The sequence below is a fragment of the Notolepis coatsorum genome (assembly GCF_963971535.1).
Source record: "Notolepis coatsorum genome assembly, chromosome: 19".
NCBI lineage: Eukaryota > Metazoa > Chordata > Actinopteri > Aulopiformes > Paralepididae > Notolepis > Notolepis coatsorum.
This window is the reverse complement of record NC_140183.1, coordinates 20,235,520-20,252,996: the sequence shown is the minus strand read 5'-3', so window position 1 is coordinate 20,252,996 and position 17,477 is coordinate 20,235,520. Positions and strand designations below refer to the sequence as shown.

Sequence of the window (17,477 nt, the reverse complement as noted above, 5' to 3'; positions counted from 1 at the left end):
ATATGGGATTACGTAATCCAAGAGATAAGGCATATTGACCGCCTACCCCCAGCAACAGACAATCGCTCATTAGACGACCTGTCTATAAAAGTGCAGTCCCTGGTAGGGATGCTGGGAGCGCAACGAGAAAAGGGTATGCACGAGCTATACGCCAACTCTAACGTCAAGAGGATTTTAGAGAAGCTGCCACCCGCCAGACAAGAGCGCTTCAGGCGGCAGAGAGACCACCGTGATCCTAACGGTCCCGAACCATCCCTCCTCGATCTAGCCGACTTCCTGGCGAGAGAAGTCAGCAGCCTACGACTGGATACGTTCGTGCGGAGCACACCAAGCTCCAGAGAGGGACCCAGGAGAATAAACGATGGAAGAAGATCGGTGACCGTCATGCACCAATCAGAATCAGTACCGAGCAGTAAGAACCACAGTACCCCCTCGAGAAAAGAGAAGTGGAAGATGGTGTGCCCGTACTGCGAGAAGGAACACTGGCTGTCACAATGTGACCTGTTCACAAAGATGAATGCAGAAGAAGTGAGTCAATGGATAAAGTCCAACAGGCGCTGTTACCGATGTGCGCGCAGTCACATGGCAGCCGAGTGCCGCCTAAAGAAGAGGTGCAGTCGGTGTGACGGAGCCCACCTAGATGTCCTACACGACAGTAACAGAAGAAAGCCTGCACCTGCACCATCGAGCAGCACAAAGGCAAGTGTCATGTACATTGACCCCGCCAGCAGCAGCGGCGCCCAAGTGCTCTTAAAGGTAGTCCGTGTAACATTGAGCTACCAAGATAAAGTCATGGACACTTACGCCGTCCTTGATGACGGGTCAGAGAAGACCCTTCTGCTCGCGTCCGCTGCGGCCCAGCTGGGACTGCGGGGGAGCGAGAACCAAATGACGATTCGGACAATAAGAAGAGATTTAAAGACGATAAAAGGCGAGAATGTCTCCTTCACTATCGCAGCAAGCGGGCAGCCAGAGCGACGGTATAGGATTACAAATGCTTTCACCAGCCAAGAAATAGGACTATCACAGTACACCTACCCCATCGCCAAACTGATGGATAAATATGTGCACCTGCGTCAACTACCTATCCCGCTCATAGACGGCGCCACCCCGACCCTGCTGATAGGCTCCGACCATGCAGACCTCATAGTCCCGATAGACCGGGTCCATACAGGACCCAGAGGCTGTCCTGCAGCAGTCGAGACCCGCCTAGGATGGACACTACAAGGCCCCCTCGCTAAATCTCTCAACCGAACAGCAGCCACTAGCTGCCTCCACTCCAGAGTGACAGAAGAAGACACCACTCTCCTGCAGCATGTCGAGAGGCTATGGACACTAGAGACAATGCCCTTTAAGAACGAAAAGAAAGACATTCGTTCTAAAGAAGACATTTACGCCATAAACCTCCTCGAGCAAGGGACAAAGAGAGTCACAGTCGGCGGAGTGATGAGATACGCAACTCCACTCCTGAGGCGAGAGGGAATGCCCACCTTTCACGCAAAGAAAGACGCTACGGAGCGGTATCTATTGAACACAGAGCGGCGCCTAGCCAAAGACCCCGCTCAAGAGAGTGTGTACCGCGCTGAGATTGAGAAGCTAATCACAGCGGGACACGTGACAAAGATTGACATTAAAGAGGCCGATCAGACGACCGAATCATGGTACGTGCCGCACCACAAGGTCCACCACAACGGCAAGGATCGCATTGTGTTTAACTGCAGCTACCAGATCGGATCCCAAAATCTGAATAAAGAGCTCTTGCCCGGCCCCACACTCGGCCCCTCTCTACTAGGCGTGCTACTACACTTCCGCCAGGACAAAGTGGCTATCAGCGGGGATATCAAAGGGATGTTCCTGCAGGTGAGACTAGTGGAGGAGGACAAGCCCCTGCTGCGGTTCCTATGGAGAGAGAGGATCGGAGATGAGCACCCCGCCATCTATCAATGGGAAGTCCTCCCTTTCGGAACTACATGCAGCCCGTGCTGTGCTACATTTGCACTACAGAAACACGTCGCAGAGGACCCAGCAGCAGATGAAGAGGTCCGACACAGTGTGAAGAACAGTTTCTACGTGGACAACTGTTTACAAAGCATTTCGACTCAAGAAGAAGCCGAGGCTCTCCTACTCAAGCTACGCGCCTCTCTGATCAAAGGCGGCTTTGATCTCAGGCAGTGGGCCAGCAGCGACCTGCACGTATTGCGCAGCATCTCCCCCGCGGACAAGGCTGCCAGCAGCGAGACCTGGATGGCGACAATCCCAGGAGAAGCCCAAGAAATGACACTAGGACTAGTCTGGCGCTTCAAAACAGACTCGCTCCACTATAGACACAAACCCCTGACCACGGAGCAGGGAAGGTCGACGGCGATACCGACCACCAGACGGAGTGTGTACAGAACACTCGCCAGACAATATGACCCGTTGGGATGTATTCTACCTTACACCACCAGGGCAAAGATGATTGTACGAGCACTATGGGACAAGGACCAGGGCTGGGACGACCCAATACCCGCACCCCTTGCCTCCACATGGAGAGAGTGGGAGACGGAACTCCGCTCACTCCCAGGCGTCAATATACGCCGCAGCTACTTCCCACCCACAGTGAGGCCAGAGACATGCAAGATGGATCTACACGTCTTCAGCGACGCCTCCGAAGTAGCCTATGGATCAGTGGCCTACTTGCGTGCCCAAGAGAAGGGAGGAGAGATACACACCGCCTTCATCCTGGCTCGCTCAAGAATAGCCCCACGAAAGCAACAATCTATCCCGCGTCTAGAGCTCTGCGCAGCCCTAGCAGGAGCGCATCTAGCCACGTTAATCCAACGTGAACTCACCATTCCGGTGCACAGAACAATCTTGTGGTCAGATTCCACGACAGTACTCACATGGATCAAGTCTGATTCATGCAGATACAAGGTCTTCGTGGGAGTCAGAGTCACAGAGATTCAAGAGTTAACAGAAGCAGCGAGCTGGCGGTATGTGGACACCAAACACAACCCAGCTGACGTCATCACCCGGGGAATGTCCCTAGATGACCTCACCCGTCACAACATCTACAGTGACGGACCAGAGTTCCTCAAGCTCCCGGAAGAAGAGTGGCCTACGCCCACCCCACGGGAAGCGAGTAAAGAGGAGGCTGAGAACAAGAAACCTATGTTCTGTGGACTGAGCACAGTCGCCTCCACAGACCCCAACATAGATGATTGCATTATCCTACAGAGTGCGCAGCTAAAGACATTCCTGTGGCACCACCCAGAGATTCAGCCCACTGCCGACATTTCAGCAGCTGACTACGAAGAAGCAGAACTTCTTCTACTACAACGAGCCCAGAGAGACTCGTTCCCCGACGAGCTAGACTGTCTACAGGGAGGAAAGCCCGTCCCATCAGACAGCAGATTGCTCCACCTGGCACCCGAGAGCGACGCCCATAATCTCATCAGAGTGGGTGGTCGTCTGCGGAGGGCCCCCAATCTACCGGATGACGTTAAGTACCCGATAGTCTTGAACAGCCGACACAAGGTCACAGAGCTGATCATAAAGAAATACGACGAGGATGTGCATCACGCAGGAGCAGAGAGAGTCTTCGCGGAGATCAGACGTCGCTATTGGATACTTCAAGGGAGAGAAGCAGTGCGACGCTTCCAGCGAACCTGTCTAGACTGCCGAAAGTGGCGCGCGCAGCCCAGCATACCCCGGATGGCTGACCTACCCCCCTGTCGCCTCCGACTCGGCGACAAGCCATTCCACTCCACAGGCATGGACTGTTTTGGCCCGTTGTATATAAAGAAAGGAAGAGGAACCGAGAAGCGGTGGGGTATTGTATTCAAATGCATGACCACCAGAGCGATACATATCGAACTCCTTCCAACCATGAGCACAGACTCATTCCTTATGGCCTTCCGAAGATTCACATCACGGAAAGGAAAACCGTCTACGTTGTTGTCTGATCACGGGACAAACTTCAAAGGCGGAGAAAGAGAGCTGAGAGAGAGCTTCCAAGCTATGGGCCCAGAACTCAAGACCCACCTCGCTCCATCCCAGATTGACTTCCAGTTTAATCCCCCGAACGCACCCCACTTCGGTGGAACCTGGGAACGAGAAGTACGTTCTATAAAGACAGCCCTGTACGCCGTGCTTGGGGCCCAGACTGTAGCGGAAGAAGTCCTAATGACAGTCCTCACGGAGATCGAGGGAGTATTGAACTCCAAGCCCCTCGGCTACGTCTCCAGTGATATAGCAGATGTCGACCCAGTCACCCCCAACACACTCTTGATGGGGCGGCTGGACCCCGCGCTACCCCAGACAATGTACAGGCCTGAAGAAGCGAACGGCCGAAGAATGTGGAGGTACAGTCAAGTACTAGCTGACAAGTTTTGGAACAGCTTTCTACTCCACTACCTACCGTCTCTACAGACCCGCCAGAAGTGGGTAAAAGAGAGAGACAATTTGACAGAAGGAACAGTCGTCATGATTATCGACCAGTCACTACCCAGAGCTATGTGGCCGGCTGGCCGCGTAAGCAAAGTGATCACCGGTGCCGATGGAAAGGTCCGAGCAGCTGAAGTGCTCGTCCAAGGGCGAACTTACACACGACCCGTGGGCGAGGCTGATAGAACTGCCTAGACTCCCAGACACTATCGATGACGACCATGACCCCATGACTTTGTGAGTTGACTGACCCTTACAGCGGACCTTGAGTGGTAGACAGTGCGGTTAATCTGTCTCTGCTTAGCTAATTAGGTGGGACTAATTAGGGGGCGGCTGTTGTGAAGGATCAGATTAAACCGAATATATATATTTATTTATGGATATATATTTAATAGTATTTGTATATCGTTTGATATCCCTTGTATATTCCTTGTACATATACACTGAATATCCCTTTAGTCTACTAACAGCCCATAATAGTTTCATTCTCTCATTGTACAAGAACTTGGCGCCAGCAGCCAAGCCCCTTGGTTCAAGTTCAATCGTGCCGACGAACATGTCGTTACTAGCCCGGTTCCGCGTAGGAATACGTCTGGCGAAATACGAATGGTACTATTTGTTCACAGCGCATATATATATGGCGCAAGTAAAGTAGAACTTTCTTTTAGTCCCTTAGCCCTTAGTTCTTTACCCTCCAACCTAGTGGCAAGACGTTAAGCCTCACCCACGATACACGTGTGGTGCAGTATGGTCAACTTGGCCTCAGAATGGCATTGAGACATCGTGTGGATTAATAGTTGAATTGTCATAGTTTGGCACTATACCGTCGAGTGGGACGTATTTCTATTAAGTTAATAATAGTCTATTATGTATGGTGCATCGTTCGGTTAGAGTTATACAGTGAGTAGTACCCCCATCGTTTCCTCGCGTTATCTAGAGTCTTAACCAGGCTGGGCAGACCATGTGTGGTGCTTTCATCCGAGGAGTTCTGGGCTAGGACGAGTGGACCTGCACATTGGATTACCTTACCCGGACGACGGCGAGCCCTACACGGCTTGGATTATCTACTTGCTTTGGGTGCTTTGATTTATGCCATGGATAACAGCCAACACTGGTGAGTGTTGGAACTACCCCCCGAGAGGAGTCCAGGTGAGACGGCGCTCTACCCCGAGTGAGGTCGCCTCACGTCTCTTCGTTGTGGACCGGCAGCTACCGTCTACAAGAGGGCCCAACTGTATTCATCTGTGGACCAAGGTTCTGTGGGCACCGTGTTCAGCACTCTGAATTCTCCCAAGAAATCGTTGGCCAGATGGGATATCGCCGGCGGCTCTCCTAACCCCCCCCCTACTGACTTACAACCAGCAGGACCCCCCTTTAGTATATCCAGCTATAATCATTAAGTACCATCGCTATAGTTCCCTAAAGAACCAGGTTGTATACTTGCTTCCTGCGTAACCAGAGATTGGACATTCAATGTTGATTTGCCTACGAATACTCATTTGCCTTACAAGTGCATTCAAATCATAAATGTCATTACGTGAACGTTGTATATACCCTTTGCTATATATTAAATATTCGACGGATACATTTGTGTGGACTTGGTTTCATGGTGGGAAAGTGTTCATCATATCTATATCATGTACTGTGTGGCCAGTAGTTAAAGTACATAAAGCGGTAGTGGTTTAATGATACCATACTTATCAATACAGTCAGGGAATTGTACCCCTCAGTTACAGAGAGGGTCACATCTCACACAGAGAGAGAGAGGGTCACATCTCACAGAGAGAGAGAGAGAGGGTCACATCTCACAGAGAGAGAGAGGGTCACATCTCACAGAGAGAGAGAGAGAGAGAGAGAGAGAGAGAGGGTCACATCTCACAGAGAGAGAGAGAGGGTCACATCTCACAGAGAGAGAGAGAGAGGGTCACATCTCACAGAGAGAGAGAGAGAGAGAGAGAGAGGGTCACATCTCACAGAGAGAGAGAGAGAGAGTCACATCTCACACAGAGAGAGAGAGAGAGGGTCACATCTCACAGAGAGAGAGAGAGAGGGTCACATCTCACAGAGAGAGAGAGAGAGGGTCACATCTCACAGAGAGAGAGAGAGGGTCACATCTCACAGAGAGAGAGAGAGAGAGAGGGTCACATCTCACACACAGAGAGAGAGAGAGAGGGTCACATCTCACAGAGAGAGAGGGTCACATCTCACAGAGAGAGAGAGAGAGAGAGGGTCACATCTCACAGAGAGAGAGAGGGTCACATCTCACAGAGAGAGAGAGAGAGGGTCACATCTCACAGAGAGAGAGAGGGTCACATCTCACAGAGAGAGAGAGAGAGGGTCACATCTCACAGAGAGAGAGAGAGAGAGAGAGAGAGGGTCACATCTCACAGAGAGAGAGAGAGGGTCACATCTCACAGAGAGAGAGAGAGAGAGAGAGGGTCACATCTCACAGAGAGAGAGAGAGAGAGAGAGAGAGGGTCACATCTCACAGAGAGAGAGAGGGTCACATCTCACAGAGAGAGAGAGAGAGAGAGAGAGAGAGAGGTCACATCTCAGAGAGAAAGAGAGAGGGTCACATCTCACAGAGAGAGAGAGAGAGAGAGGGTCACATCTCACACAGAGAGAGAGAGAGAGGGTCACATCTCACAGAGAGAGAGAGAGAGGGTCACATCTCACAGAGAGAGAGAGGGTCACATCTCACAGAGAGAGAGAGAGAGGGTCACATCTCACAGAGAGAGAGATAGAGAGGGTCACATCTCACAGAGAGAGAGAGGGTCACATCTCACAGAGAGAGAGAGAGAGAGGGTCACATCTCACAGAGAGAGAGAGAGAGGGTCACATCTCACAGAGAGAGAGAGAGAGGGTCACATCTCACAGAGAGAGGGTCACATCTCACAGAGAGAGAGAGAGGGTCACATCTCACAGCGAGAGAGAGAGAGGGTCACATCTCACAGAGAGAGAGAGAGAGAGAGAGAGAGAGAGAGAGAGAGAGAGGGTCACATCTCACAGAGAGAGGGTCACATCTCACAGAGAGAGAGAGAGAGAGGGTCACATCTCACAGAGAGAGGGTCACATCTCACAGAGAGAGAGAGAGAGAGAGAGAGGGTCACATCTCACACAGAGAGAGAGGGTCACATCTCACAGAGAGAGAGAGAGGGTCACATCTCACAGAGAGAGAGAGAGAGGGTCACATCTCACAGAGAGAGAGAGAGAGGGTCACATCTCACAGAGAGAGAGAGAGAGGGTCACATCTCACAGAGAGAGAGAGAGAGGGTCACATCTCACAGAGAGAGAGAGAGAGGGTCACATCTCACAGAGAGAGAGAGAGAGGGTCACATCTCACAGAGAGAGAGAGAGAGGGTCACATCTCACAGAGAGAGAGAGAGAGAGAGGGTCACATCTCACAGAGAGAGAGAGAGAGGGTCACATCTCACAGAGAGAGAGAGGGTCAGATCTCACAGAGAGAGAGAGAGAGAGAGGGTCACATCTCACAGAGAGAGAGAGAGAGGGTCAGATCTCACAGAGAGAGAGAGAGAGAGGGTCACATCTCACAGAGAGAGAGAGGGTCACATCCCAGAGCATGTGAGCGGCGCGGCGCGGGAGCGGGTGGTTTTGACGTGAGCGACAGAGTGGGTTTTAAAATGGGTCGGCGCGACTTCCGGAGCGAGAGCTCTCCTCCGCTCCAAGCCGCTCCGGGCCGCTCAGTGCACACGATCACACAGAAACTGACGTAATTATACATGTAGTACAATGCCAAAGCAACAGGTGGCGATGTACAAACATGAAGGCCATTTTCAACCAATGAGAAGGGTGAACCGTCACTCACATCCTGCTAAGACCAAAGTATAATCCGCCATCTTTAAATCACCTCGGGTGACTGAACGCAACATTTATTTTCAGTGAGAAACAAACAAAGTCCAATAAAAAAAGAAAAGGATACATTCACTGTGTTCTGCCTCATTTATTGATGAAACGAAACCAACATCAACACAGTGGAGAGTTTATGTCTCTCAAAAAGCGAGAGACTGTTGTTGTTGTTAGCTTACATGCTAACGTGAATGGGATCGCTCATAGCATTGCGGCTAGGCTAGCCCGTAGCTTAGTACTGTACAGCTAGTTGAATGGATAAACGTTATTTAACATTGCAGAATGGGTACAATACAATACGGCTCAATACAAACAGTTGTTAAGGGGGGGTGCAGAGTCATCAACACAATGTACCACCAAGAGCGGAGTTTAGTCTCACAAAAAGCGAGAGACTAAAGCTACCGCTGTTGTTAGCTTACATGCTAACGTGCATGGGATCGACCATAGCATTGCGGCTAGGCTAGCTACCATATCTTAGTTGAATGGATAAACGTTATTTAACATTGCAGAATGGGTACAATACAATACGGCTCAATACAAACAATTGTTAAGGGGCCCAGGGGGTGCAGACTGTTGTAGTTTGGTCAAATCAAGAAAATTTACATCATGCTCCAAAAAAATTCTGCTGAGCGAGCTGTGGAGCGGGGAGCGCTTGATTCGTAAATGAAGGTGAGCGGTGAGCGAGCGGTGAGCGACTTGGGGGGGCGGGCCAACATGAGCGAATGAGAGCGGAACCAGACGTCTAGAGCGAAGAGCGGATTTCTCGGGCGCTCCGCTCCACTCACATGCTCTGGATCTCACACAGTGAGGCTCCACGACGAGCCTGTGACATCACCGGGGTCACTCACACCTCACACTAACCGTGCAGGGCAGCCTGTCAGCGCTCTGCCTCAGTGAGACCGTGGATGTGGCAGCACTGCTGCAGACGCTGACGCACACGGACACACACACCTAGAAACACGTGCACGTCGTACACATATGTTGCCAGCAGGAAGCAGGGAGAACACACACATGTGCACACACACGCAACACATGTAGAATGACTGTAATGTGATGTAATTATTGTAATTATTGTATGATCGTGTAAAGAATGTCACTATTTTTTATGTGCTCATTTTAACTAATGTACTTTTGGTAATGGTGATTATGTAATGACCACTTTTAAGTAGTAAAACCAAACCAGGGACAGGGGTCACTAATCCTACATGCAATGCATCTGTATCTTGTTTTATTTTGTATTGTCCCTGACAGATAAAAAAATAAATATAATTTTAAAAGTACACATTTTTAAAACCCTGACACCCAACTACATGAAGACATCACTGTAAGAACAGCAGTCATGACATGTATCATGCTGCATTTCCTGAGCATGAGAGAAATCAACGTCAAGGATCACAGATCGCGTTCGGTACATAATGGACATCATGACATCATCGTGGACTGTGGACGGGGTAACCGCTGTAGCTGTCAACGACAACAGTTCTGTAAATGTCTTGAAGAAGGTCTGTTGACTGAAACTTTTTTCCTTGTAAAAAAAAAAAAAAAAAAAAAAAAAGTGCAGGACCCAGAATACCAGTGCGCTCACATGTTCTTTCCGTGTTCAAAACTGTCATAATTAAACATTCAGAGATATCTTTTCAATACTATGTAACTTTGTCAATGGACCTATCTCAAACCCTGCCCTCTTTTCTTGATCCTCCAATCACAACTGTCGCTTACCTCGGACAAACCAAGTTTGTCCGAGGTAAGCGACAGTTGTGATTGGAGGATCAAGAACAGAGGGCAGGGTTTGAGATAGGTCTATTCCCCACCTTTGTCACCGGAGCGATGCTCTCCTGTACGTGATGCCAGATGTCAGAGGACATTCCCGTCGGGGCGTCCAGGATGACTAGAGAAACCCAAAGCAGATCAGTCAGGCCCAAGTTATTAAAGACACACCATAATGGAGTTTTCCAGCATTGTGTATTAAAGGAACACGCCAACATTATGGGAAATGCACTTACCGTCTTCTCCAGAGTCAGACAAGAAGATAGATACCATTTTCCTCCCTGCTGTGTGTTCAGTAGAAAGCTATCCGGCTGCAAGCTAGCCTAGCTTAGCACAAATGAGGCGGATACGGACCAACTAGCTAGTGAGTTGAGTTTTAAGCTAGTGCCGGATAGCTTTTTACTGAACACACAGAGAGGAAATTGGTATCTATCTTCTTGTCTGACTCTGGAGAAGAGAGTAAACACATTTCTCATAATGTTGGCGTGTTCCATTAATAGTTACATCATTGCATTGCCTATTCTGGAGATGCACTACTGTAGTTTAACATTTTCAATCCAATCCATTACTTTTAATGAACAAAGCAGGCTTGAACCACTAGTTTAAAGCCATTAGGATGGAAAAAAACCCAGACAGATTTCTCCATTAGAGATCATCCTCCGTGTATGAAAAAGTAATAAAAGAATCAAGTGACTTTGTGTTAATGACAAATTACACACATTGGTGTCATAAATGTTCCAATAACTATATTGTATAAATGTATATTGGTATATTATATTTAATTCAACATTTATTTAATTATCTGAACTACACTGAGAGGCAGGCCCTCATTTTCAATATTCTATACAATATTGTATTAATTAACATACTGTATATTGTATGAATTTATATTTATTATATATATATGCTTCATTACCAACTGGTTTTCCTTGGCCTTTGCATAGCAGGTGCATCGTCTGACCCAAACCAACATCAACGATCAGACCACCTGAATGTAGGAGCAAGAGAGGGAGAACATAAATGGGTTACATAAAATAAAAAAATCCATTGGTCAATCAGGTAGGTCGCTATGGGCTGCTATGGGTTGTTGCTGCTACGGGTTGCTGTTGTTGCTATGGGTTCTTGCTGCTACGGGTTGCTGCTATGTGTTGTTGTTGTTGCTATGGGTTGTTGCTGCTATGGGTTGTTGTTGCTATTGGTTGTTGTTGTTGCTATGGGTAGTTGCTGCTACGGGTTGCTGCTACGTGTTGTTGTTGCTATGGGTAGTTGCTGCTACGTGTTGCTATTGGTTGTTGTTGATATGGGTTGTTGCTATGGGTAGTGCTGCTACGGGTTGCTGCTACGTGTTGTTGTTGCTATGGGTTGTTGTTGCCAAGGGTTGTTGTTGCTACGGGTGGTTGCTGCTATGGGTTGTTGTTGCTAAGGTTGTTCCCGGTCGCCATCTTTGAAGGACCACTTCTAAGCTTAGAGAAATCACTAAAACGTACAGAACATACAACATGGGAGACTGTAAGGGAGAAGAAGAAGGATGCTTTCCAATCATATCTTAACCCCAACATCCACCGGTCAACACACAAAGTCAACCAGACTGATCTTTCAAAGATGCCGGCTCGCCACAGAACCTTGACGTGACATGAAGTCAGTTTCACAACAGTCTGACTGTGTCATTTAGTAGAGGTGTCAGCCTCACAAAGACATTCATATTGTTGACACCTGTCATAGATATAAACACATAACAATACAACTGAAGAAACCTAATGACTGTGGTGAGTGAGAGGGAGTGAGAGTGAGAGGGAGTGAGAGAGTATATATATGTGTGTGTGTATGTGTATTAGGGATGGGTACCTTTCACATTTGAACCGATACGGTACCGGTACCTGTGAATCGATACCGGTACCCAACGGTACCTTTTTTCTGTACTTTAGTCTCAAAAAATTCAATTTACCTACCTCAGTCGTAAAAAAAGAAAAAAATCCAAACTTCAAATAACTACAATTTCGACAGTTTTCGGCTTGCCATTGCTCCGACTGCTTTGTTGTTGAATCAAGTCAAATCCTAGGTAAGCATATATTGTGCGTGTGAACGTTGACATGAAAAGAAAAAAGGTAAAATAAAAATAAAAAATCTCTGTATCTCACTTGAATCGATACTCGGTAGTACCGACGTGTTTCGGTTCGGTACCTCAAAAGTACCGAATTCGGTACCCATCCCTAATGTGTATACCTGTATGTGTGTATGTGTGTGTGTATGTGCGTGCGTGTGTGTGTGTGCGTGTGTATGTATGTGTGTGTATGTGTGTGTGTGTATGCGTGCGTGTATGCGTTTGTGTGCGTGTATGTGCATGTATGTGTGTGTGTGTGTATGTGTGTGTGTGTGTATGTGCGTGTGTGCGTGTATGTGCGTGTATGTGTGTGTGTGCGTGCGAGACAGAAAGAGAGTATGTTAGGTGGCAAGCTGCTTACCTTTAGGAATCAGCAGCTGCCCCTCTCTCTGCAGCGATGCATAGTTGAGGAATGGAGGGATGACGATGATGAAGAACAAACACTTCCCAATATTCAGGAGCACAGAGCCGTAGCCGAGCCTGTTTCTGACCGCAGCAGCTTCGACAGGCTGACGCTGGACCTTGGGTGTGTGGGGGAGAAAAGGCACGTCACAATTAGTGGTTTGAGGGGCGGTCACGTGGCGTAGCGGAGATTACGCTCGTCGTCACCAACGCAGGAGATGCTGGGTTCGAGCCCAGCTCTCGGCGTTGCTACCAGCTTGGCTGGTCGTTCATACTAATACGATTGGCAGTGTTAGAGGGTGGGAAGCTGGTGGGTGGGAATCTGGCGTTGTGGACAGGTCAGGTCTCGGCGCTTGCTCAGCGGGGGCAGGACTTGGTGGAGATAGCGTGCCCTCCCACGCGTTACACTCCACCAATGAGAGTCCTCGCTGCCAAGTGAAAAAAGCATCACTGGCTTGACGACGCACGTCTCGGAGGAAGCGTGCGTTCGACATCAGGACACCCTTGTACCGACTCGTGGGAGAACATGCGTACAACAACCAGATAGGGGAGGGGGGGCATTGGCACAACGACTAAAATTGGGACGGGGAGAAAATCAGAGAAAAATAGGAGAAAGAGAAGGTAAAAAAATAAAAAAAATAAAAACAATTAGTGGTTTGATTAGCCTAGATTAGATTAAAATGTATTGCCATCATACAGCACAAGTGCAATACAATGAAAAGAGTTTGGCATCTAACCAGAGTGCAAATGTAACAGTAACGTGCATAACAATATACAGTGTAACAAGTTGTAGATTAAATTGAATATACAGTATATTATAACAAAGCTACTGGGTAAATATGCTAATCTAATGTATGTACAGTATGATTATGTACAATGATACATTGTGTGTGTGTGTGTGTGTGTGTGTGTGTGTGTGTGTGTGTGTGTGTGTGTGTGTGTGTGTGTGTGTGTTAAATTGTGTGAATGTTATTGTTGTTACTCTACCTGTGCACTAGAGGGCATAGGCAGGTAATCACAGTAGTACTAGTCACATACAAAAGGGGATCACAGGTGTAATGCAATCAGGGGTTTTATTTTTTTGAAGCCATACAGTTTTTCAGCCATGCGTGTACTTGTGCTGTTTGGACATGTGGTGTTTAGCATTCTTTGCACTCTGTCTTTTGTAGTATTGTTAACTACATGTAAATACATGGTGAAATGCATTATGTCATGGTGGACCTGGACCTCTTCTTGTACCACCATGTGTTGGAAATGCCTTCAAGTTCCCTAGCCCCTTTCGTGACTTTCGGTTTGCAAGCCTGGGGCTTTTGTGACCGCAGTCACTTATTTATACGGGGCGATCATCCGGGAATCAAACAACCAAGCGTGATCGCGGGGCTCGGGGTGGGTCAAAAATATATCAGATCTGAATTTCAAAGATACCCAGCGTACAATATGGGTTTAACACAGCTTCACGATGGGTTCTGGAAGCTCGGAGTTGCTCATAAACATTTTAAATCATTTTTATAAAACGAGTGTACTCACAGAACGAACCTTGGCAAAATGGCTGGTGCGTCCGGCAATCACTGCGCTCCCTATCGGTCCCTGTTGGTCATTACAACAATACACAGGAGACGCGCTCAGCAGATTCGACCCTGTAATGGCCTATAGGTAATGACCAACAGGGACCGATAGGGAGCGCAGTGATTGCCGGACGCACCAGCCATTTTGCCAAGGTTCGCTCTGTGAGTACACTCGTTTTATAAAAATGATTTAAAATGTTTATGAGCAACTCCGAGCTTCCAGAACCCATGGTGAAGCTGTGTAAAACCCATATTGTACGCTGGGTATCTTTGAAATTCAGATCTGATATATTTTTGACCCACCCCGAGCCCCGCGATCACGCTTGGTTGTTTGATTCCCGGATGATCGCCCCGTATAAATAAGTGACTGCGGTCACAAAAGCCCCAGGCTTGCAAACCGAAAGTCACGAAAGGGGCTACAAGTTCCCTAAAGTGGCTATTTGTATTGATAGATTGCCACTACAGTATGTATGGGATAATACACAGATAATTAGTGGTTTGATAACTCATACATATTGGTTTGATAAAGTCACTGCAAATACAGACACAACGAAACTGTAAACATCAATGGTCTAACGTTATGCAAACTATTGCACACCAATAGCTTCTGTATGAAGTCATTATTGATGATCTCTTACAACATCCCTCCATTGCTGGACTGGAACTCTGGACAATTTTGCTTTTAGCTTCTGTGCCCCAGAAACATGGAACATGGAACATATTGCAATGCACTTTAAAACTCAATTCATTAGTATCTATTGATGGTCAGTTTAAATATGTAATAGCAAACCATTTCACCACAGTCTGCAGTGGTTTTTAATTTTTAAATGTTAAATGTATTGACTTTGTTTCTATATTGTTTTCTTTTGTATTTATTATGTGCTGCATTTCTCAATGGCATTGTAAATGAGAGCTCTCAATAATCATTACAGATTAAATAAAGAGTGAATGAATGAATGAATGAATGAATGAATGAATGAATGAATGAATGAATGAATAGCATACGTCATATCTCCATACACTTGTTACCATAACAACTTTGACATAGTGATCACCAGTGTCCAGAGTTATTATAACGGTACCCGTGCCTCATTTGAGTATATATAAGCTAGTTATAATTTAGATCATTGTCGTTATATCAGATCATTGCGAGAAATCAGTTTAGTTACAGTTTAATTAGTTAGCTATAAATGGACTGATGACATGTCGCATGCTGCTGCCTTGTTGCCAGGGAGCTTGCAGCACTACAGCTAGCAGGCTGCAATGAGCTGTCGATGCTAAGCTAAGCTAAACATAGACCCACCGTTTCATCCGACGTGGCGGATTGTTCGCTTGATTCGTGAACGTCGGTCCTTCTGCGCATTTTGAATAGAAATATGTCGCTAATGATATTTTATTTATGAAGCTGTTTATAAATGAACTTGTGTCTCTGAATCAACTCATCAACAAGCAAAACCGGCGACTTCCTGGTTGAAGTACAGAAGCCGATGAGAGACAGTTCGCAACGCGAGAGAGTCTTTCGTTTTGAGATCAGTCCGAATGAATGAATGAATGAAAACTTTATTTAACAGATTGCAGAATGGATACAATACAGTACGGCTCAACACACACAATTGTTAAGGGGATGCAGACCAGAGAAAGACGTTTGTCTTGTTTACATCAGGGTCCCTCATTTTCAATTCATAGTTTCATGACATTTATGGCATAGGGACAACAGGTATTTAGTAGTGTTACATTTGTGACTATACGGTATTCAAATATACAGTAGGCCTACTGTTACCCATAGATCCTGAGAGAGTATATACATATGATGGGGAGGGGACTGTACATTAGGAGGGGGTGGGTGGGTGGGAGAGAAATATACATACGGTGGTGAGGAAACTGTACATTAGGAGGGGGTGGGTGGGAGAGAAATATACATACGGCGGGGAGAGAATATATACATGCAGTGGGGAGGAGACTGTCTATTAGGAGGGGGTGGGAGTGGGCGTCATTGGACGTAATAGATATAATAATACAATGTGCTCCATTAGAGAGCCGTAGCACGACTCTGTATGAAAAAGTATGCAAGAAATCAAGTCACTTTGATTTAAACATGACCAGTTTAAAAAGAGCTATAAGGAAGAACGGCGTTGATCACCAGTTGTTTACATAGATTATTATTGATTTATTATGTATTATTTTATTTATTACTTTATTATTGTGGGTACATATATTTAAATGTATTCAGAATAGTGCATTTATGTGTAGAAATGTGTATGTGTATGTATGTATGTATGTATGTATGTATGTATGTATGTATTAGACTTAGAATGATGTATATTCACAATCACTGAGTAGTAGAGAAGGGGTTAAAGATTGTCCATCACAGCATCAACAGCCATTTAAAACAATTAATACAATGCATACACTTAATTAGTACTTGTGAAAAACAAAGACGGACATAATAAGTAGGGCTAAAAAGAGCAAAAATATAGCTTAAAAGTGGTAAAGGGAAAAGAAAAAAATAGTCTATTCAGGTTGTTTATTACAGTCCACAGATCAGAACCTCCAGTCCACGGCAGTTGGCCCGTCCTGGCCCTGCCTGGTTGTGGAGCCTGAGTGCCACCGGCACAAAGGACTGCCCGAAGCGCTTTGTGGTATGTCGGGGGGGATAAGTCTGTGGCTAAACGTGGACCACATTGCGGTCAGCTCATCATGGAGGGGTTCTCAATCTCAAGGATAGCATGCAGCTTCCTCCTTGTCCTCCCCTCTGCCACCACCTCCAGACTGTCCAGGTCCGCTCCCACCACAGAGCTCGCTTTGGTGTTGCCTCCCCAGCATACCGCAGCGAAAAAGAGGGCACTAGCCACCCACCACAGTTTGCTGCAGACATTTACCTGAGCCCTCTCAGGAAGAACAGTCTGCTCTGTTTTTAATGCTTTTTATTTAAAAAAGTGTTATGTATTTACATTTTTCACATGTTCGAAAATGTATTTCAAATACAATTTCTAGCATGTTGCACGTTCCTTGATGTTGGGTTTGAACAACTATCATTGGAGAAATTCTCAGATACCGATTCTCCTTTTTGAGGATAGCTTCGGAAGCCAGGCTTGCAGGGCTGATTTGAGGGTTGATTTATTAAACACTTTGTTTCATATTTATTAGACCCTACATCAAAATGTCAAACGATATCAAAAAGGCTAATCTAAAAGAAACCTTTATTTAAACTCGTGAGACACTGAGGCTACCCTCATTTACAGCACTGATCAGCTTACAAAACAAAGACACAGTTATCAGTAGTTTCATACATAATACATCTGTTATAAGCACAACAAATAAGAAAAAGCAATACAAATCAACTAAGACAG

General features: G+C 46.7%; 1 protein-coding gene across 1 annotated transcript in view; it reads right to left on the bottom strand.

Moving 5' to 3' along the window:
* The window catches only part of LOC311245798 (uncharacterized protein), an 81,968-nt gene extending 66,378 nt beyond the window's left edge, over positions 1–15,590 (bottom strand). Inside the window, exons 1-4 of the mRNA XM_084335786.1 lie at positions 15,431–15,590; positions 12,522–12,681; positions 10,976–11,047; positions 10,104–10,180 (exon numbers count right to left, since the gene is read on the bottom strand). Coding sequence (XP_084191912.1) covers positions 10,104–10,180; positions 10,976–11,047; positions 12,522–12,681; positions 15,431–15,490 — 369 coding nt within the window. The 5' untranslated portion in view covers positions 15,491–15,590. The remainder of the gene's footprint in view (positions 1–10,103; positions 10,181–10,975; positions 11,048–12,521; positions 12,682–15,430) is intronic.
* Between the last annotated feature and the right edge of the window lie 1,887 nt (positions 15,591–17,477).